The sequence below is a fragment of the Lontra canadensis genome, unplaced genomic scaffold (assembly GCF_010015895.1).
Source record: "Lontra canadensis isolate GAN:19392208 unplaced genomic scaffold, GSC_riverotter_1.0 scaffold1, whole genome shotgun sequence".
Taxonomy (NCBI): Eukaryota; Metazoa; Chordata; class Mammalia; order Carnivora; family Mustelidae; genus Lontra; species Lontra canadensis.
In genome coordinates this window covers 32,707,270-32,729,501 of record NW_022630995.1, presented here as the reverse complement: position 1 = coordinate 32,729,501, position 22,232 = coordinate 32,707,270, and the positions used below count along the sequence as shown (strand labels likewise).

The 22,232-nt window shown below is 35.3% G+C and overlaps 1 protein-coding gene across 1 annotated transcript in view; it reads left to right on the top strand.

Moving 5' to 3' along the window:
• Positions 1-22,232, top strand: part of SLC30A9 (solute carrier family 30 member 9) — an 82,857-nt gene that overhangs the window by 44,692 nt on the left and 15,933 nt on the right. The window contains exons 9-14 of the mRNA XM_032852645.1: positions 2,130-2,232; positions 11,766-11,821; positions 14,952-15,087; positions 18,102-18,141; positions 19,184-19,255; positions 19,714-19,821. Of these exons, the coding sequence (XP_032708536.1) occupies positions 2,130-2,232; positions 11,766-11,821; positions 14,952-15,087; positions 18,102-18,141; positions 19,184-19,255; positions 19,714-19,821 (515 nt within the window). The remainder of the gene's footprint in view (positions 1-2,129; positions 2,233-11,765; positions 11,822-14,951; positions 15,088-18,101; positions 18,142-19,183; positions 19,256-19,713; positions 19,822-22,232) is intronic.

The following is a 22,232-nucleotide window of genomic DNA, read 5'->3' as shown; positions in this document are numbered from 1 at the left end:
AGCTGAAGGCAGACATTTAACAACAGAGCCACCCAGGCACCCCTGAATGAACCTTTTTTAATTATTGTCAGTAAAGTGTTGAAGGAAGAGTCCACATAGATATCCATGCTTGTGCTGGGTTGGTTTTTGGAGAGGTTAGGATCTAAGAATAGTTGCTCTCTGAAAATTCTTTTATTTTCATTGGAGTTGATAGAATTCTTTTTTAGAAAGGTGAATTGGCTGAGATCATTTTTTGAGTAAACAAGCCTGGGTCATATCTACTGAACAATATTTACATTCTTGTTTTGCCCCACTTATCTTGGAAGAACATAACTGATATTTGTGCCTCTTCTTTTTCCTTCTGTCTTCTTGATTCCTATTGTTATCTTTTTTCTCTTTTGCTGATGAATCTATTTTAGGATATTTAAAAGTATTAATTCTGTAATATATTAGTTTGTTTATTTCTAAAATATATACATATGACATGCCAGGAATTGTGGTAGGGTCTTGAAATACAAAGATAGAATTCATAATTCTCATCTTCAGGGATTGGAGGGGCACTAGACTGGAGGACATCATGTACAGTAATGCAGAGAAGAGACGATGATGCACTAAACTGAGATAATGAAAGTAGGGATGGAAAGGCATGTTTAGGTCCAAGAAATATTTAGGAGGTATGGTCAAGGATGGTGCCCAGGCTTCTGATTTGGACAGTTGGATAGCTATGGCATCATCACTGAGAGAAGGAGCACTTGAAGGAGGGGCAGGGTGGCAGAAAAGGAAACGATGAGCTTAGTTTTGAGTTTAATGATCTGTTAGGGCACCCAAGTGGAGTTGGTCAACAGCATTAGTTCTTCTCATCAGTATTGTGAGGTTAGCAATTAAAACTTTCTTCACTGGAAGAATGTATGTAATATATGTAAACTGCTTAGTGTAATACCCAGTACGTAATAGGTACTTAATAATTTTTGATATATGTTGGTCTGAAGCTCACAAAGGAGAGCTGGATTAGGGACTTAGAGTTGAGAGTTACTGAGATAGAGATGTTAATTAAAGCCATAGGAGTAATTAAAGATCACCTGGAGAATGTGTATGAAGTGTGTGGAAGAAAAATCCCTCAGGAGGAAATCTTGAAGAATGTGAACATCTGTGAAATGGGTAGAGGAAAGAGCCTGCAGAGGAGACTGAAGAAGAGGAATGAGCAAGCAAGGAAAGCAAACCTGGAATGAAAGAAAATCAGGGATATCATGGATGCCAAGGAAGACAGTCTTCTAAGAAAATAGTGGCAAATGCTTCTGGGGGATTAAGGAAAATACTAAAGTATTTTCAGGAATTTAGTGGCAAGAAAGAGTTGTGGTATTGATAATAATCGAGGTATCTGAAACATAAGCCATTGTTAAATGGACCAAAGACTTAATGCAAAATGTGGAAAATGAAGATAGCAAGAGGAGATACAATCCTTTCAAGAAATTATTTGAAGTAGAAAAGAGGGGAAAGGGTAGCTGGAGGGGATGTACAGTTTCCTTGTTTATACAATGAGGATATTAATATTTATATAATAATAGTGTTACAGTAAAACATGGTAAGTGGCTAAGTGTAGTGCCCCAGATAAACGGCGCCAGTCATTACTGTTGGAATCTGAACAGCTAGCTGTTTATTTTTAGCATCTGTTATCTTCTAGTGTGACTCTGAGACTGCTTGGTCTAGATTTGTTTTCACCTCTGGCATATGGCACCTTCACATCTGGCCTGTTTAAGTAACTAGACTTTCACCGAAGTCTTGGTTTTGTCGTTAGTATGCTGGACAATACCAAGTGTAGATCTCTTTCACCTACATAAGACACTTAATTTCCTTCCTAACTTTACTTCATCCAAATATAAAACATTCTCTTCTCATCGGTTCTCAAAATACACTTAAGTAATTTGTTTACACATATCATGTTTCTTCATTGGAATATTTAATGATATCATAATCTGTATTTTTCAAATTTATTCTCTTGTTACCTAAAGTATAATAAATTCCTAAAGGTTAGAGATTCTTTTTAATTTACTTGGAGCAGAATCTAGTACAGAGGTTTACGTACTCAAATAAGCTTTTGGTAGAAATTTTTATCAAAACCTATGCTAAATTGTTTTATCTTTCTCTCCTAGCAATGGATTAAACTGCTTCTTTAAATTTCTTGCCTGGATTTATACGGGTTCAGCAAGTATGTTCTCTGAAGCTATACACTCTTTATCTGATACTTGTAATCAGGTAAGGTGTAGAAGTTTTTTTCTTGTTAATTTTAAAGTAAATTTTTTTAAGGCTTTAGTCTGAAAGTTGACCTATTTAAAAACAGAATGATTCCTATAGTTGGCTTGAGGAATAAAGTGAAAGTTTTTTTTTACTTTTGATGGTGAAGTACATAGAAATTTGATCATAGTATTTTATTATTATTTTTTAAATCAAGGATCTTCTTTATTACTTTTGTTTTTAAGAGAGAAAATGAGGTGAGTAGGTAAGGAGTGGGGCAGAGGGAGAGAGAGAAACTCAAGCAGGCTCCGCACCCAGTATGAAGCCCAATGCAGGGCTAGATCTCATAACCCTGAGATCATTAACTGAGCTGAAATCAAGAGTCAGATGCTTAACTGTCTAAACCACCCAGGTGCCCCTGATCAGATTTTAAAGCAGGTTGTTATGCTTTAAGAATTTACAACAATGGAATATGAAGTATAAGATTATTAGTACTAAGTGTTGGGCAGAGGTTTTTGTAGAAGAGATTCTTATCATTAGGTAGAAATTTGGTCTCTGAATATGACTTCTTATGACTATAAGGACCAATTAAGTTTTTAAATAAAGTTATAAAATAATTGGGGCACCTGGGTGGCTCAGTGGGTTAAGTATCTGACTCTTGATTTTGGCTAAGGTTGTGATCTCAGGGTCTTGGGATTGAGCCCCACACTGGGCTCCATGCTCAGTGTGGGATCTGCTTGTCCCTCTCCCTTTGCTCCTCCTCTGCACTCATGTTCTCATGTGCACGCATGCTCTCTCTCTCTCAAATAAAGAAATAAAGTCTTAAAAAAAATAAAGCTATAAAATAATCACAAGTGATTAATGAATTAAAGTGATTTCACATTAGACTGGTTTTTTTCTTTAGATTTTATTTATTAGAGACAGAGAGAATGAGCAGCAGGAGGGCCAGAGGGAGGAGGGGCAGAACCTCAAACAGACCCTCTGCTGAGCATGGAGGCTGATGCTCACAGTCTTGAGCATCTCACAATCTTGATCACAGTCCCCATCTCACAAGGCTTGATCTCACAATCTTGAGGTCATGACCTGAGCTGAAATTAAGAGTTGGATGCTTAACCAACTGAGCCACCCAGGGGCCCATAAACTGGGATTTTTAATTCCTTTCCTTGAATGTGCAAATGAAGAAAGATTTTTATAAAATTAAGAACAAGAAACAAAACCCAAAGTCAGCAGAAGGAAGGAAATAATAAAGATTAGAGCAGAAATAAATGGTATAGAAACTAGAAAAACAATAGATCAATGAAACCAGGAGCTGGTCCTTTTTTTTTTTTCTTTTTTTTTTCAGTGAGAGCATGCGTGCCATGCATAGACAGTAGGGGAGAGAGAATTTTAAGCAGACTCCACTGTTACCGTGGAGCTCCACATGGGACTTGATCTTACAACCCTGATATCATGACCTGAGTCAAAATCAAGAGTCAGATGCTTCATCAACTGAGCCACCCAGCTATCCTGAGGAACTGATTCTTTGGAAAAAAAATTAACAAAATTGATAAGCCTCTAGCTAGATTGATCAAGAAAAAAAGGACTCAAAAATCACAAATGAGAGAGAAATAACCAGTATCACAGAAATTCAAAAGACTGTCAGAATATTATGAAAAATTATATGCCAACAAATTGGATAACCTAGAAGAAATGGATAAATTAACCTACCAAAACTAAAGCAGGAAGAAATAGAAAATTTGAACATACTGATGTTGAATCAGTAATAAAAAACTCCAGGGTTCCTTGGGTGGTTCAGATGATTAAGCATCTGCCTTTGGCTCAGGTCATGATCTCCAGGTCCTGGGATTAAGCTCCTCATCTGGCCCCCGGGGAGGGGGGGGAGTCTGCTTCTCCCTCTGCCTCTCTGCCCTGCTCGTGCTCTCTCTCTCTCAAATGAATAAATAAGATCTTGGGGGTAAAAAACCTCCCAACAAAAAAAAGTGCAGGGCCAGATGGCTTCACAGGTGAATTCTACCAAACATTTAAAGAAGAGTTAATAGCTATTCTTCTGAAACTATCCCAAAAAATAGAAGAAGGAAAACTTCCAAATCTATTCTCTGAGGCCAGCATTACCCTGATACCAAAAACAAATAAAGATACCACCAAAAAAAAGAACTACAGTCCAAACCTCTAATGACATAGATGCAAAAATCCTCAACAAAATACTAGCAAACCAAATCCAACCATACATTAAAATAATCATTCACCACAGTCAAGTGGGATTTATTTCTGGATTTCCAGGGTGGTTCAGTATTCCCAAATCAATCAGTGTGATACATCACACCAATAAGAGAAAGGATAAGAACCATATGATCCTTTCAATAGATGGGGGAAAAGCACGTAATAAAGTAAAACATCCATTCATAATAACCCACAACAAAGTAGGTTTAGAGGGAACATCAACAAATCAAGGACTTACATGAAAAACTCACAGGGAACATCATAAGTAATATATATCATATATATATATATCATATCATATATATCATATATGATATATATGATATATATCATAATATATATCATAAATACTGAGAGCTTTTCCCCTAGGTTGGACACAAGACAAGGATGTCCACTCTCACCACTTTTATTCAACATAGTACTGGAAGTCCTAGCCACAACAATCAAACAACAGAAAGAAATAAAGGGCATCCAAATAGATAAGGAAGAAGCAAAACTTTCACTGTTTGCAGATGACATGATATATATGGAAAATCCTAAAGACTCCACCAAGAGACTACTAGAGCTGATAAGTGAATTAAATCAAATCTCAGGGTACAAAATCACCATACAGAAATCTGTTGCAGTTCTATATACTAATAACAAAGCAGCAGAAAGAGAAATTAAGAAAACAATCACATTTACACTTGTACCAAAAATAATAAAATCTGTAGGAATAAACTTAGCCAAAGAGGTGAAAGACCTGTACTCTGAAAACTGTAAAATACCGATGAAAGAAATTTAAGAAGATATAAAAATGGAAAGACATTCCATGCTCATGATCGGAAGAGCAAAATATTGTTAAAATGTCTGTATTACCCAAAGCAGTCTACAGATTTAAATGTAGTCCCTATCAAAATACCAACATTTTTCACCAAATTAGAACAAAACCTAAAATTTTTGTGGAACCACAGAACACCCCGAATAGCCAAAACAATCTTGAAAAAGAAAACCTAAGCTGGTGGTATCACAATTCCAGGCTTCAAGTTATATTACAAAGCCATATTAATCAAAACAGTATGGAACTGGCACAAAAATAGACACATAGATCAGTGGAACAGATTAGAAAACCCAGAAATAAGCCCATAATTATAGTCAATTAATCTTTGACAAAGCAGGAAAGAATATCTAGTGGGAAAAAGTATCTTCCATAAATGGTGTTGGGAAAACCGGACAGCTACATGCAAAAGAATGAAACTAGACAACTTTCTTACACTGTACACAAAAATAAATGCAAAATTCATTAAAGACCTAAATATGATACCTGAAACCATAAAAATCCAGAAGAGAACAGAGGCAGTAATTTCTCTGACAAAGTATTGAGACTACATCAAAATAAAAAGCTTTTTGCACAGTAAAGGAAGCAGTCGACAAGACTGAAAGGCAATCTGTTGAGTGGGAGAAGATATTTGCAAATGACATTTCTGATAAAGGGTTGGTCTCCAAAATATATAAAGAACTGATACAACTCCACACTCCCCAAAACAAAGAATCCAATTAAAAAATGGGCAGGAGACATAAACAGGTATTTCTCCAAAGAAGATATGTAGATGGCCAGCAGACACATGAGAAGATGCTAAGCATCACTCCTTATCAGGGAAATGCAGATCAAAACTGCAATGAGATACTACCTCACACCTGTCAGAATGGTTAACATCAAAAACACAAACACCATTGTTGACAAGGATGTGGAGAAAAAGGAATGCTTGTGTACTGTTGGAGTGCAGACTGGTGTAGTCACTATGGAAGACAGCATGGCGTTTCCTCAAAAAATTAAAAATGGAATTACCCTATAATCCAGTAGTCGCACTGCTGTGTATTATCCAAAAAACACAAGAACACAAGGGCATCTGGGTGGCCCATTCCATTCAGTGTCTGCCTTCGTCTTAGGTTATGATCCCAGGACGCTGGGATCAAGCCCTGCATTGGGCTGCCTACTTGGCAGGGAGCCTTCTTCTCCCTCTCCTGATCCCTGGGGTGCTCTCTTTCTTGTGTCGAATAAAAAAATAAAAACTTCAAAAAAAATACAAGAACACGAATTCAAAGGGATACATGCACCCCTCTGTTTATAGCAGCATTATTTACAATAGCCAAGATATGGGAGCAGCCCAAGTGTCCATCAGTAGATGAATGGTTAAGAAGTTGTGGGGGATATATACATATATATTTGGGATATTATTTGCCATAAAAAGATTGCAGTCTTGCCATTTCCAACAACATGATTGTAGCTAGAGAGTGTAAAATCAGTCAGAGAAAGACAAATACCATATGATTCATGTGTAGAATTTAAAAAACAAATGAGCAAAGGGGGAAAAGAGACACAAACTAAGAAACAGACTCTTAACTAATAGTTGAATAGTTGGATGTATAGTTGGCTGTATATGTAGTTGGATATATACCAGAAGGGAGGTGGATGGGGGAATGGGTGTAATAGGTGATAGGGATTAAGGAGGGCACTTACAATGAACACAGGGTCATGTATGGAAGTGTTGATGCACTATATTGTATCCCTGAAATTAACCCTGTCTAATAACTCTACTAGAGGTAAGATAAAAACAATTTTAAAAATTCAGCAAATGGTTGTCTCTGATGTTGGGAGAGATTGACTGAAAAGAGGTACAGGAGAATTTTCTGAGGTGAATGAAAAGTTCTGTGTCTTGATGGGAAAATATGTTACAAGGGTATTGATTTGCCAAACCTTTAAGAACTGTATATTCAGGATTCTTGCATTTCATTGTCTGTGAATTTTACCACAAATGTAGAATTCCCATATGTGGAAATGTGATTACTGAGTATATATTTTAAAATGTTAAGGAATTAGTATTAATATTTAAAAGTATGATAATAGTCTTGTGTCTGAATTTCCTAAAATGCCTTAGAGTTTTAGTCATTCAGGTAAAATATTTAAAGATGAAATGTCATGAAGCTTCCAATTTACTTAAATATTCATGGAGGGAGTGGGTATGGATCAGAGAAAACAGATGTGTTACATATTTACAATTATTAAAGCTAAGCAATGGATGAGTTGGATTTATTGAAATGTTCTGTTGGGTTTTTAAAAAATGTTTTACCCATCTCTCTGTATGTTGACAGTTTCCATAATATAAAGTGCAAAAAGACGTGATGTAGATTGTGATCATCTTTTTTTAAGCACACACACAGCCCTCCCTGAAATCTGGCACAAAAATATATTCACAAAAGGAACATTAACAAACTATTTACAAGTGTGTATGAAGATAGTCTGAAATATCCGTCAGACGCGTAAACGATTCCCTCTCCTGTCCTATTTGATTTCTTTACAATGAGAATGCTAGTGTTCTAACTAGAAAATCAAATTAATTTCTGTAATAGATCGAGCGGCAACAGAGGTAAATAAGCGCTAAAGTCACATGGTGTTGGTGCTTTGAGAATCCTTGGTAAAGAGTTTTGTCTTGATTAAAGTGGTCGGAATGGCTTTGATGAAAAAGATTTCAACAGGGCCTTACTGAGTAGATGGAAATTGTATTTCTTAGGGTCTTTTGAAAACTATCTTAGGGGCCTTTGGATGGATCAGTTGGTTAAGCATCTGACTCTTGATTTTGTCATAGGTCATGGTCTCAGGGTTGTGAGATCGAGCCCCACATTGGGTTCTGCACTGGGTTTGGAGCCTACTAACAAAACAAAATAAAACTATTTTAGAAGTATAGTAATATTTTTAAAAATTAATTCTAAAGAACTCCTACAACTCCATAGTAAAAGTCCTATCTGATTAAAAAATGGGCAGAAGATCTGAATAGATATTTTTCCAACTAAGACATAGAAATGGCCAAAAAGGTACATGAAAAGGTGCTCAGCATCACTAATCCTCAAGGAAATGCAAATCAGAACCACAATGAGCTATCACCTCACACCAGTTAGAAGGACTGATCAAAAAGATAAGAAATAACAAGGGTTGGCAAGCATGTAGAGAGAAGGAAGCCCTTGTGTGCTGTTGATGGGAATGTAAATTGGTACAGATGCTATGAAAAATAGTATGGAGGTTCATAAAAAAAAAAATACTGAACTTCCAAATGATCCAGCAGTTCCACTTCTGGAATTCTTATCTAAAAGGAAACAAAACACTATGAAAAGATATCTGCACCCTCATGCTCAATGCAGCATTATTTACAACAGCCAAGACTTGGAAGCAACCTAAATACCGATTTTGATAGATGAATGGATTAAAAAAATGTATGTATGTGTACACACACACGCACGGATATTATTCAGCCATAAGAAAAAAAAAAAAAGGAAATCCTGCCATGGATGGACTGTGAGGGCATTATGCTAAGTGAAATAAAGTCAGAGATAGATACTGAATGATCTCATTTATATGTGGAATAAAATAAAAATACCCCCAACTTACAGAAAACAGGTTGGTGGTTGCCAGAGACGGGGTAAGTAGGGGTGGGTGAGATGGGTGAAGGTGGTCAAAAGGTACAAACTTTCAGTTACTGAAAAATTAATTTGTTTGAATATTTTTATAACTGTAGTGTTTTTTTTTTTTCTTTACCTAAACGACCTCAAGTTTTAGATTTAGACCTGTGTCTCTAGTGATACCTAGGTTGGCAACTTCTGTGGCGGCTCATTTTTTAAAACTTTATTGCTAAATAATATATATTATATCACTAATATTAATTGATAGGAACTTATTGAACACCTGAGTTTGTAATGTAGTATTTAGGAGAAATTAGACTTTGCTCTGTCTTCTGTAAGGAGGTCAAAACAACTAGAAAGATAGTCCAAGGTAACATTTAAGCAGTTGCATGATAGTATGATACTTAAGGAAAAATCAAAAAAGGGAAGGATAATCATGGAGGGGGAAGCATTTATAATGCTTCTTAGCCAGTAGATATTAATATTATGTTGCAAACCAAACAGATGTAGGTTATATTTACATAACTGATATGTATATATCTCTCTATATATATTAGTGTGTATATTTATTAATGTATACACACACACATTGTAATTGTACAGAAAAAATTCTGAAATCTATCTCATGCTACTCCTACCCCTGTGGGGAGTGAGGCAGACAGGATTAGGGATGTTCTGTGACATCTTTTTTTTTTTTTTTTTTAAGATTTTTATTTATTTATTTGACAGAGAGAGATCACAAGCAGGCAGAGAGAGAGGAAGGGAAACAGGCTCCCTGCTGAGCAGAGAACCCGATGCGGGGCTCGATCCCAGGACCCCGGGATCATGACCTGAGCCAAAGGCAGAGGCTTAAACCACTGAGCCACCCAGGTGCCCTGACATCTTATTTTTATAGGAAAAACTAACAAGTTTGGTCCACATTTCAGTTTATGAAAAACTTGTTATCCTATACTTCATTGCATGGCCAACCTGAATATTAAGGACTTTAGAAATAATGAATACCCATTGGCTATTTTGTAAGCATTATAAACACATGCATATATATACACAGTGTGAATTAATGAATATTTCAATTTAATTTACAAGTTTAAAAGAATTCTGTGTTAATTTGCTCTCATTTCTTGGTTTGACTCACTGAAAAGCCATCCTCTTTTAGGTAGTTTTCACCCTCTTTTTCTTTGGAATCCAGTAGAAAAAAACTTGTAATGCTCTGTGTATTTAGGGTAGGATTTCTGATAACAAAACTTAAAAGTCCACTCATGTATTTGTTTTAGCCATTTCAAGGTGGTGTAATCTCTGTGTATTTTTACTAGAGAGAATGTTTCTGTTAAGGTGTTTGTTTCTTTGTTTTTCCCAAGATTTTTATTTATTTGACAGATCATGAGAGCAGGAACACAAGCAGGGGGAGTGGGAGAGGGAAAGCAGGCTTCCTGCAGAGCAGGGAGCCCGATGTGGGGCTCCGTCCCAGGACCCTGGGATCATGACCTGAGTCGAAGGGCAGACGCTTAAGGACTGAGCCACCCAGCTGCCTCTCTTTCAAGTTTTTTGTAACCTACAGGGAAACCTCATCTATGAAACCTTATCTTGAAGCTTTACCTGTCTGATTATTTGATACCGTGCTGACAAAATGGAAAAGCCCCAGATGAGGCAAATAATATCATGTAGGATACTCACTCAGAGGCCTTCTGTTTTAAATAAATAATTCTAATAAGATAATCTTTTTATCTAAATTCACATCAAATTAGAATAGAAAGGAGTGGGCGCCTGGGTGGCTCAGTGGGTTAAAGCCTCTGCCTTCGGCCTAGGTCATGGTCTCAGGGTCCTGGGATGGAGGCCCGCATCTGGCTGTCTGCTCAGCGGGAAGCCTGCTTCCCTTCTTCTCTCTGCCTGCCTCTCCGCCTACTTGTGATATCTTTCTGATAAATAAATAAAAATCTTTAAAAAAAAAAGAATAGAAAGGACTTACTAGGAACAAGCATACTAATATCAGGAGTTTCCAGTGGATAACTCTTTTTTAACAAAAGATGCAATTGAAAAACCAAATAAAGAGAGAAGGGAAGAAAAGATCAAGTTCAGGGAGGATGGAAGGAAGGAGAGAGAGGTGGTAACTAGGATTAAAGACATGGTATTTTTGCCATATTAACTTTGTTTTTGTTTTTTTTTTAAGAAATAAAATCTTAGTTGTAATTAACCCTACATCTTTATTCCCAATAATCACTGCTCTGTATATATTGATATGTGTACTTCCTATGCATGGCTTTGAAGTTTTAGTAGAAATGTGTGTATCTGTATACAATGTATGGTATTTAAAATTTTTACCATCTTTTGTTTGTTTAGCAATATGTTATTTTTCCTATAAAAATACCAGCTATCACCTACTATTCTAATCCTGCTTCTCTCCTCAGAGGTATAAACAGTTGAATGTGTATTCTTTTAGAACTTTTCCTGTGCCTTACATTATATGTTGTCTACAAAAACGACATAAGTTTTTTTGTACTTTACACACTGTTCCTAAACTTGATTTTTTTTTTCTTCCACTTTAATGGTATGTGTAGGAGCTTTTACCAGGTCAGTACAGAAAGCTGTGTCTCCACTCCATTCTTTTAAACTGGTGGAGAAGTAACTGTGGTTTGGCAACACCATTATTTATTTTGCCATTCTTTATTGATGGATTTTTAGGTTTGCTTTCACATTTTTCTTCTTTATAAGCAATGGTGTTTTGAACCCCTCAGGGTTAATCTTTATTTCTCTAAGGTAAAGACTGAAAACCGGAATTGCTGGGCTGTTGTGTATGTGCGTGTGAAGTAGTTCTTTGCCATTGTCAGATTGCACACTCCAGATTGGTTCTACTATACTCTCCATCTTGCTAATAATTATTTACCCTTTCTTCTTCTCCATAGGGTTTGCTAGCAGTGGGCATCAGTAAGTCTGTTCAAACACCAGATCCTACTCATCCGTAAGGAAATTGCCTTTATTTTATTTTATTTTTGGCAGCAAGTCATTGAAATACAAGCAGTTGAATTTTAGAAGTCTCCTGCAGTTTACATATCTGCATTTTTGTGTTAAGGATTTGGTCATTTCTTTCACTGTAGTATCTAAGATACAGGATTCAACCACAATGTCAAACTCAAGATATAATTTGAAACTTGTTTTTAAATTATATTTTTGCTTTGTAACAGCATAGAGATCTTGTCCTCTTCATATTTGATAATTAATAGCAAAGCACATATTTTGATCTTAGAGTTTTATTCTACATTTAGACTAAGAGGCACTGAATCTAAAATTTTAGTGATAACCAGATGCCTGGGTTGCTCAGTCTGTTAAGCGGCTGCCTTCAGCTCAGGTTATGATCCCAGGGTCCTAGGATCAAATCCCACATTGGGCACGCTGCTCAGTGGAGAGCCTGCTTCTCCCTCTCCCTCTGCCTGCCACTCTGCCTACTTGTGCTGTCTGTCAAATAAATAAAATCTTTAAAAAAATAAAAATAAATAAAATTTTAGTGAAAACTTTTATGAAATCCATGTTTAATGTATTTTAATTCTGTTGGGACTTAGTATTCTGCTAACATTTCAAAATTGTTTATTTGTAAAATGAGTATTCTTTTATATTGAGTCACATCAGTTATTTTATATATATATATATATATATATATTTTTTTTTTTTACTAACATAACCCCTAATCCTTTTTTTTTTTTTTTTAAGATTTTATTTAGTTATTTGACAGAGAGAGATACAGCAAGAGAGGGAAGTCAAGTAGGGGGAGTGGGAGAGGGAGAAGCAGACTTCTGGCTGAGCAGGGAGCCTGATTTGGGGCTCTGTCCCAGGACCCTGGATCATGACCTGAGCCGAGGGCAGATGCCTAATGACTGACCCACCCAGGTGCTCCCATAATACTTTAGAATTCCTCATGTATCATTTATTTAACAAGTTTCAGTAATAAAATTTGATCCACCTTAGGTCAAAATAAAGTACTTTTATTTCTGTAAAGGAGTCTACCTCTGTGCTTTATATAAATGCCTTTTTTTTTTTTAAGATTTTATTTATTTATTTGACAGACAGAGATTACAAGCAGGCAGAGAGGCAGGCAGAGAGAGAGAGGAGGAAGCAGGCTCTCCACAGAGCAGAGAGCCTGATGTGGGGCTCGATCCCCGGACCCTGGGATTATGACCTGACCCAAAGGCAGAGGCTTTAACCCCACCCCGGCGCCCTTAAATGCCATTTTTTACTCAAAAGCAAGACACTACTTTTTTTTTTTTTTTTAAGAATTTATTTGTCAGAGAGAGAGCAGAAGCACGGAGAGCTGCAGGCGGAGGAGGCAGAGGGAGAAGCAGGCTTCCTGCTGAGCAAGGAACCCAATGTGGGACTCCATCCCACATTCTGGGGTCATGACCTGAGCCAAAGGCAGACGCATAACCAACTGAGCCACCCAGGCATCTCAAGACACTACTGTTTTTTATAAACAGTAGTGTATTTTTAATATCTTAGTAAGTAGTTACAGAGAACAACTAGTTTTCTTATCTACTAATTAACATCATTATAGTATTTTACTGTGTCAAGAAAAGAATTTTTTTCTGATTAGTTTTATACACCAAAATTTTAAAAACAGGATAAAATTTTATAGATTTAGGTTGTGAAGATTTCTTTTTAAGGTATTTTCAACAATCTACTTAGTGCTGCTCAATAGAATTTTCTATAGTGATAGAAGTATTTTATATCTCTCCAGTATGATAGTCAGTAGCTACGTGTGGCTGTTGAGCATTTGAAATGTGGCTAGTGTAAAGAACTACATTTCAATTTTTATTGTTTAACTTAAATTTAAATAGCATTATGTGGCTGATGACTAATATGGGATGATGAAGATCTACATAGTTAAAATTTTCAGTAAGAACCTAGAAATTTTTGAAAACATAGAGAAGGAAAGTAATAGGACTTAATTTAGATCTTAATTTACTTTAACTGAAATAAATATAAATATATATATCCTATATTACTTTGGGGGAACATTTAGAGAAAGTAAGTTTTTCTAAATCAAGCAGTAGAACATTTTCACATCTATAAACTGAGAATTCCCTATGGCAAGATTACTACATATTTGCAAAAATAATTTAAAAAAGCAGTTTTAATTAAGACCTGTTGTTTAAATTTGCATCTCCCAGAAGGGTGCCATAGAGTTTGGCTTTGGGAGTAAATTTCCCAGGAAATATTTTTATTAATGAGTGACTGCTTTCCTCATAAAGTATGTCATGTTTTTGAGCTTCTTAAAACTCAGTATTTTATTGATACATACAATAATAGAAGATAATACACATATTGGCCAAAGATTCTTAAAAAATAAATGAGACTTTAAAAAAAAAAAAACTTGCCATAAAAACACCCAGAAAACTGAAGCTCATAGTCCTAATAATAATAGAAGTTAATAGTGTGCTAAACTATTCAGAACCAGCCCCAGGTATCCAACATCTAATTATAGGTAAGAAGACCAAATGTTCAGTTAGAAACTGTATTACAGGGTAATTTAAATGTCATCCTCTCCATTAAACACCTGAATGCATTTTTAAAAGGGTTAATTTTATCAGTATTTGTACATAATAGTAAATTGACTGTATTTAATCAATACATACTATATGGAAAAGGGATTAACAAATACCTGAATTCAGTTATATTCACTCTGTTTTTCTATATTTTCAAAGATCTTGCAGGTTTTTTTGCCTTTATATGTTATTTTCTGATTGAAGTTACATTTTAACTTTGATACTTTGATTAATTAATTTTTAAAAATTCAAAATAAATTTAGTTAATAATAAATTAATAAATAATAATTTAATATTAAAATAATATATAATAAATAATAATATAATATATAATAATATTAAAATAATTTAATAAATAATTTACTAATTTAATAGATTCAAAATGAATTTTGATTAATTAATATTAAATAATATAACTGATACACTTATTTTAATATAAAAACATAAACATCTTTATAAGAAATTTTTGATTTTCTTTTTCATTGACTTATTCAACATATATTGTAAAATGATTTGTATTTCTTGTAAAGTGTACAATTTTTTTCTATTTTTCAGGTATGGATTTTCAAATATGCGCTATATTGCTTCGCTAATTAGTGGTGTTGGTATTTTCATGATGGGTGCAGGATTATCTTGGTACCATGGAATCATGGGATTGCTTAATCCTCAACCAATGGAATCCCTTCTATGGGTAATCTTTTTCCCCCCTCAGTTTTCAAGTAATATAAGTATGGGAGAATGCCTTTGTCATATTGATGTTAAAGAAAGGGACTAACATATGCCTTTTTTACTGTAATTAAGGGTTATGTGTCTGTAGTTGTGTTTTTTAGAACATGAGTACACATGACCTCTAAATTCATACGGTTCAATGATGTTGAACAAGAGTATCTCTATAGGTACAGGGGCACTTGGCTGGCTTAGTTGGTGGAGTGTACGACTTGATCTCAGGGTTGTGGGTTCAAGCTCCACGTTGGGTATAGAGATTATGTAAAAATGAAATCTTAAAAAAAAAAAAGAGTAACTATGTACAATCATTAAGTACTGACTCCTGGCTAAAATCTTGGGCAGTTCCATTAATTTCTTAAGTTATATTGAAGAACGAGAAGATCTCTGTTCATTTTTAGTCCCAAGAATAATCTGTCAGGATTTAAAACATCCAGTTCCACAAGATAGTCTTAAGTTGGAATTGTTGTATTTAAAGATGTTTTTTCCACTCACGTAGGTAGAAAGCTTGTACTGGGGGAATGGGAGGATGGGAGCATGGTCACCTAGATTTTCCTAGCTAGGGCTTCTGCCCTTCTCTCTTACTCCTGAGCTTGCCTCTGGCAGCATCAAAGGTAGGGACAGAAGACAGAAAAGTACTACTTTACTGGCACCAGCATCATTTTGCATTGGTTTCCTCCGGCCTTTGTGGACGCTTAGAGCTGCCTTTTTCTCTCATGGAAACTTCTTGGAGATTACCCTGCGTGGCCATTCTGACTCTAGTTCCTTTGACAAGCACAGATTGGTCATGTGACACCCCCTCTTAGCTTCTGCATCTTAGGATGTAGTTCCAGACTCTTTCTGCTGAGGTTGCCTTGCATTTTCCAGAAGGCTCTTTGGGCAATTGATCTCTTTTCAAGAGACTCTGATTACTCAGAGTTCTCCTTGGGCTCTGTGTGGTAAAACAGACATCTTTATTACTCTCTCAGTGAGAGTGCAGTTTGTTTTGTTTTGTTTTGTTTTCAGATGTAATCATCTACTCTATTGACACAATCTGTATCAGTAGACTTGCCAATAAATTTATTTTTATATGTGCATTATATTCTCTTTTATATGTGCACTGTATTCTCTTCTAAACACTAGGGACACACATCCAGCTTTCTGAACAATCTTAATGGCTTAATAGCTTTCTTCAAAGAATTCTTCACTTTTAGCCTTGACCTTAGCTCTTCCTCATGGGTTAGTGGTATGGAGCTAGGAGTTGTAAAACCAGGCTGGGCATTCTCTACACAAAGCCTGAAGAGATGGTGTAGCACCTCATTTTGGAATGTGGGAGTACTTACACCCTCATTTGTTCTCAATTGGAATGAATCTCATTGAACATCTTTTCCTCCATTCTGAAAATGTTCAGCTGCTTTATAGATACCTCATTCTAATAGTATTCATCTGTATTACTTCACAGAGACTAAGTGGTTAATGAAAATTAGTTAAATTTTCAATTGCATGTAAGTTTTAAACCTACTAGAAGCTCAGGGTGCCTGGGTAGCTCAGCCACATAAGCATCTGACTCTTGATCTCAGCTCAGGTCTTGATCTCAGGGTCCTGAGTTCAAGCTTCGCGCTGGGCTCCATGGTAGGTGTGGAGCCTATTAAAGAAAATAAAGCTCCTAGAGGCTCTTCTGTCTTTTTGCAGCTAAATGAGGTTACATAAGACTATGACTTTTAGTTAATAATAAAAGCAATGTACCATAGACCAGTTTATGTTTATTAGGTATTGGAATCTTTTGCTGGGATATGCTTTTCCCCTTTATTGGGTGATAAGTGTGTCTTAAATCCTTTCAGGAAGGAGATAGAAGGATTAAAAAAAAATTATTGGGCAGTTAAGCTGTTCAAATTATATTGTAGGTTGGCAGTAACATTCAGTAGAGATAGCCTAGAATTGAGACTGGAAAACCCATATTCTAGTTCTTACCCTGGTATCATTTCTATGTACTCAAGCAAATCACATAGCCCTAGGACATCTCAGTTTCCTTAACAGAATTATAAGAGTATTAGATGAGGCTCAGAATTTTCCAAACTTCTATTTCAGGGAAACCCAGGGTTCCAAAAAGATAATGCTGAAAATTCTACATATGTTTCGTTTGAATTTCATTGAAACTTTAAAAAATTCAAGTTGCTAGGTTGTCTCTTGGTTTAAAGTTTTTTTGCAAATCTTTATTTAATTCAAGTGTGTCCTGTTACTGCGAGGAAGATGATGTAATCCCAAATTGATCACTATTTATAACTGCTTGTCTTTTTGAATCTGGATTGGTACTGGGCATCCAACCAAAATCCAGAACAGAAGTTACATAGTTATGGGTATGGATCTTTCTTTTTGAGTTTCAGAGAGGGAAGGATGATTTATTTATTTATATTTTATTAACATATAATGTATTATTTGCTTCAGGGGTACAGGTTTATGAATCATCAGCCTTACACATTTCACAGCACTCCCCATAGCACATACCCTCTCCGATGTCCATAACCCAGCCACCCTATCCCTCCTCCCCTATCCCCCCAGCAACCCTCAGTTTGTTTCCTGAGATTAAGGGTCTCTTATGGTTTGTGGGGATGGATCTTACTATATCCTGGTATCCATACCTCAGATTTCAAATGTTTGTGTTCATTTTGAACTTCAGAAAAATTTTTGTACAAATTTTTTTCATCTCTTATTTTATGAATTTAACTTAGGTCATGGTATAACATTCTGTAGAGTGGACAGATTACTCTTTTAAGCCTTAAAAAATGAGATGACCATCAGATTTTTAACTTTTATTTTTTTTCCTTTTATGAAGATATGCCATCTATTTCCTTGCCTTCATTTGAGCTGTCTCCCATCATGATTTTTATCTGGCTAGGATTTAAATTTATGTTGCATTTTAAACATTATAAATTTTATGCATGAATCATTGTGATTCTCTAATGAAATATTAACTTACACCTTATTTTAATACTTACTTTCTAGGCGTATTGTATTTTAGCGGGATCATTAGCATCTGAAGGAGGTATGTACTGTTACAGTATCTCTTTATTCTTAATTTAGTAATATATATTCAGCAGTCCATTTTTATAAATTGCTAAATTCCACTGATTAAAGAAAAACTATGGAAATAGGAATCTACTTCGAGGGAGTAAATTCTTTGTATAATGTACTATGTTATTCCTCTAATGGATGTGGGCAAGGGAAAAGCTGTTATTTTGCTCTTGAGTATCTTAATCATAACCCTCAGAACATTTGGAATGGAGCCTAAAAACATACCTATATATTGAATTTTTAAAAATCATGTTTTAATGGGGCACCTGGGTGGCTCAGTCAGTTAAGCAGTTGCTTCCAGCTCAGATCATGATCTCGGGGTCCTGGGATTGAGCCCTGCATTGGGCTCCTGGCTCCGTGGGAAGTCTGCTTCTCTCTCTCCCTCTGCCTGTCCCCTGGCTTGTATTCTATTTCTCTTTCTCGCTCACTCTCACTCTCTCACAAATAAATAAATAAAATTAAAAAAAAAAATAAAACCTTGAGAAGGTTTTAGTAGTGTTAATCATGGGAAGCTGACTCTTTGCAATAAAATATTTCCAGGTTTCTGCAGGTTTCAGCTGTAGCAAGTTTTATGACAGAGAAGTGCTACATCATATAGGAAACTGCCTGATTCATTGCTGTATTCATAGTGTGCTTACTTCCCATACGTTGTCATTCACAATGCTGTGTTCCCTTAATCTTTGACAGTCTGCAAAATGGTGATAACACCACTGTCTCAAAAGGTCGGAAGGATCAAAAGTGTGTTTAGTGTGGTGCCTGCCAACTAGTGCTGTCCAATAAATTAAGGTCATTAAGGTGGTGGTAATGATATTTAAATTATTATGGTTTAGAAATATGGGATTCCTTTTGTTTTGACGATAATTGGAGTCTCGATAGTGACTAGTTAATATAGAACTTTCCTTTATTGACAACGCTGGCGTTAAAAGTGTTGTACCTGTTTATTTTGAGATGCCGTCTTTAAAATTTGGAGGCATGCGGTTTTTTTCTTGCTGATATGAATGCTTTTCTTTCAGCAACACTTCTTGTTGCTGTAAATGAACTTCGTAGGAGTGCTCGGGCCAAAGGAATGTCATTTTATAAATATGGTATGTATGTTAGAAGCCAGGTGCCTTACTTCATCTCCTTTATTTTCTAAAATTGCCCAGTACTATTGCTTTTTCCTTATAGGGGTGTACAAAATATATCTTGATGTCTTCTCTGTGTGGCTCTTACGTTATATATCATCTCTTTTAAAAAGAGAAATGTAATGTGATATGAACATGAATACTTTATATTTGGATTTTAACTGAAATGAACTGCAGTTTTTCTATATATCTTTTTATAACCAGAGAAAGTAATTTGACTTTAAATTTCAGTTACTGTCAACATTAAAACCAATAAATTATGTTTACATTGAACAGGGTTTTTAAAATCAGGATCTCATACATTTTTTAATCTTAATTTTTATCTCAATTTTAGATAGATACTTAATAAAATGTTACATGATAGTATCAAATTAGGATTTCAGAAAGTTTCTTTTCTTGTCTCTACCCCAATGATTAAGTAATGGAAAGTCGTGATCCTAGTACAAATGTTATATTACTGGAGGATACTGCAGCGGTCTTGGGAGTGACCATAGCAGCTACGTGTATGGGCCTTACTTCTATAACAGGTAAATATTTCTTAAGTTACAGGTGATTTATTTGTACTACTTAAATAATTCTCTAATATGTGTGTATTTTCTTTTATATCATTGAATAATTTTAAGCCAATAGATTGTTAAATGCTAATTCCACACTGACCCTCTATTTGTATAAGACAGATAAGACGATAAAAGTCTTCAGATTTCTCTCTCAGAAATGTTCTTAGTTTGAAATAAAGAAGGCTGTTGTTAGAGCATTTCTCTAATGTGCTAAATCTTTGCCTTAATAAATTATGCAGCTACTCTGAGCCTAATAAGTATTGATAATATTTGGCCTAGTGACCTTGAAGGTTTATTAATATATGGGCGAGAACGTTAATAAACCCTAAAATTGTAAGTAAATATATATTGTAGCTCTTCTTCGCTTGTCTTCCACTGTTAGCGCCAATAATAACTGCTGTTGCTTTCCTGTTTCCCGGACTCTCTAGTTGATTTTATCCTCATTTTGGTAGCTAGTTAATTTGCAGAACAGTTCAGTACAGGCTGGTGAGAAGACAGAGAAATCATTTTTATTTTCTAAAACAAAAGAACCATATGGTATGAAAAGATTCCATTTCTTGGAATGGAACTTCTTCCATGCTTATCCGTTTGTCTTTGCACATTTGAAGTAATTGTAGGTGATGAGCTTCCACAGTTCTGCGTGTTTCTTAAAATATCTGAAATATGAATGAGTCTTACTCATTTTGAATGTACATCTCAAGTCTAAACTAGCGTTCTCTGATATTCACTGTATCCAGAATATTTCTAAAAGTTCTGAGTGTTTTTCTGGTTGACCTTACCATTTTAGACATTTCTTAGATTATCACCTAGCAAAATTTTAGGCTTAAGGAAAGTGTCATTTGATGAATAAGTCATCTATTAATAGATTATTTTCCTTTGGATAATAATAAAAGTAGTCAAATCAAACTTACATAAAGTTTTGTTTTGAGAGTTTTACATTGTTTTAATTTGTTAAATTAATTCATTTAAATTAAATAACATGCCAAGAAATAAATATTTTCCAACTAATATTTCTGTTTTCTGTAGGATTATTTATACATGTATATTTTTAAATAATAATTAGGGAAATTTGGATTTTTAAAGAATAGTATTTGATTTTGAACTCTGTAATTACAAGCCTCCTAGTGGATTATATTTTACAAATGGATCATATTTTTTCTTTTCTAAAAAATTTTTTATTTTTTATTAACATATAATGTATTATTAGCCCCAGGGGTACAGGTCTGTGAATCGCCAGGTTTACACACTTCGCCAGGTTTACACACTTCACAGCACTCACCATAGCACATACCCTCCCCAACGTCCATCACCCAACCACCCTCTCCCTCCCTTCCTCCCTTCGGCAACCCTCAGTTTGTTTGGTGAGATTAAGAGTCTCTTATGGTTTGTCTCCCTCCGGATCCCATCTTGTTTCCTTTTTTCCCTCCCTACCCGCCAAACCCCCAATGTTGCCTCTCAAATTCCTCATATCTGAGAGATCATATGATAATTGTCTTTCTCTGATTGACTTATTTCGCTCAGCATAACACCCTCTAGTCAAATGGATCATTTTTAATACCTTAGCACAGATTAGTCATTTTACTTTTTCAGTGTTACATTCTGACTGTTAGTAAAACTAGTATGTAAATTTATTTCTTTTTTTAGTAAAATGTATGTTTTATCAGGCGTTAAGAGAGTTAAATTTAGGGTTGGGAGAGGGGGTTGGGGTTATGGACATTGGGGAGGGTATGTGCTATGGTGAGTGCTGTGAAGTGTGTAAACCTGGCCATTCACAGACCTGTACCCCTGGGGATAAAAATATATTATATCTTTATAAAAAATAAAAAAAAAATTAAAAGGCAGACAAAGGAATGGGAGAAAAAAAACAAATTAGAATAAAGAGGCTGAACAAAGACAAAAGTAAAAAAAAAAAAGTTAAATTTAGTACTGATATTTGATCTTTGGGATAAAAAGACTTAATTATAAAAGCCTTGTATCTAAAGTTTATTATAAAAATTTTAAATATATTTATGGATGTCTGTTTTGTAAATGCTAACCCGCACATTCATAGATAATAAATCAACTCTTCTCATTGGTTCTGGGAGAGAATTAAGACCTAACAACGTAAGGCAAAGTTTAGAATTACCTGGAGGGCTTGGGAAAACAAAGAATGTTGGTCCCAACTCTGGACTTTCTGATTCAGAAAGTCTTAGGTGGGGCCTAAGAACTTCATTTTTAGCAAGTTCTCAAGCGACGCTGCTGCAGCTGCTGATAAAGAGCTGTACTTTGAGAACCACTGCTCTGTTACCTGTAGCATGCGATGAATTAACTTCTCCCCTTTGCATCTGGAATGCTACTAGCTATGTATCATCCTTGGATAAATGAAAAGAGAGATCCAGATC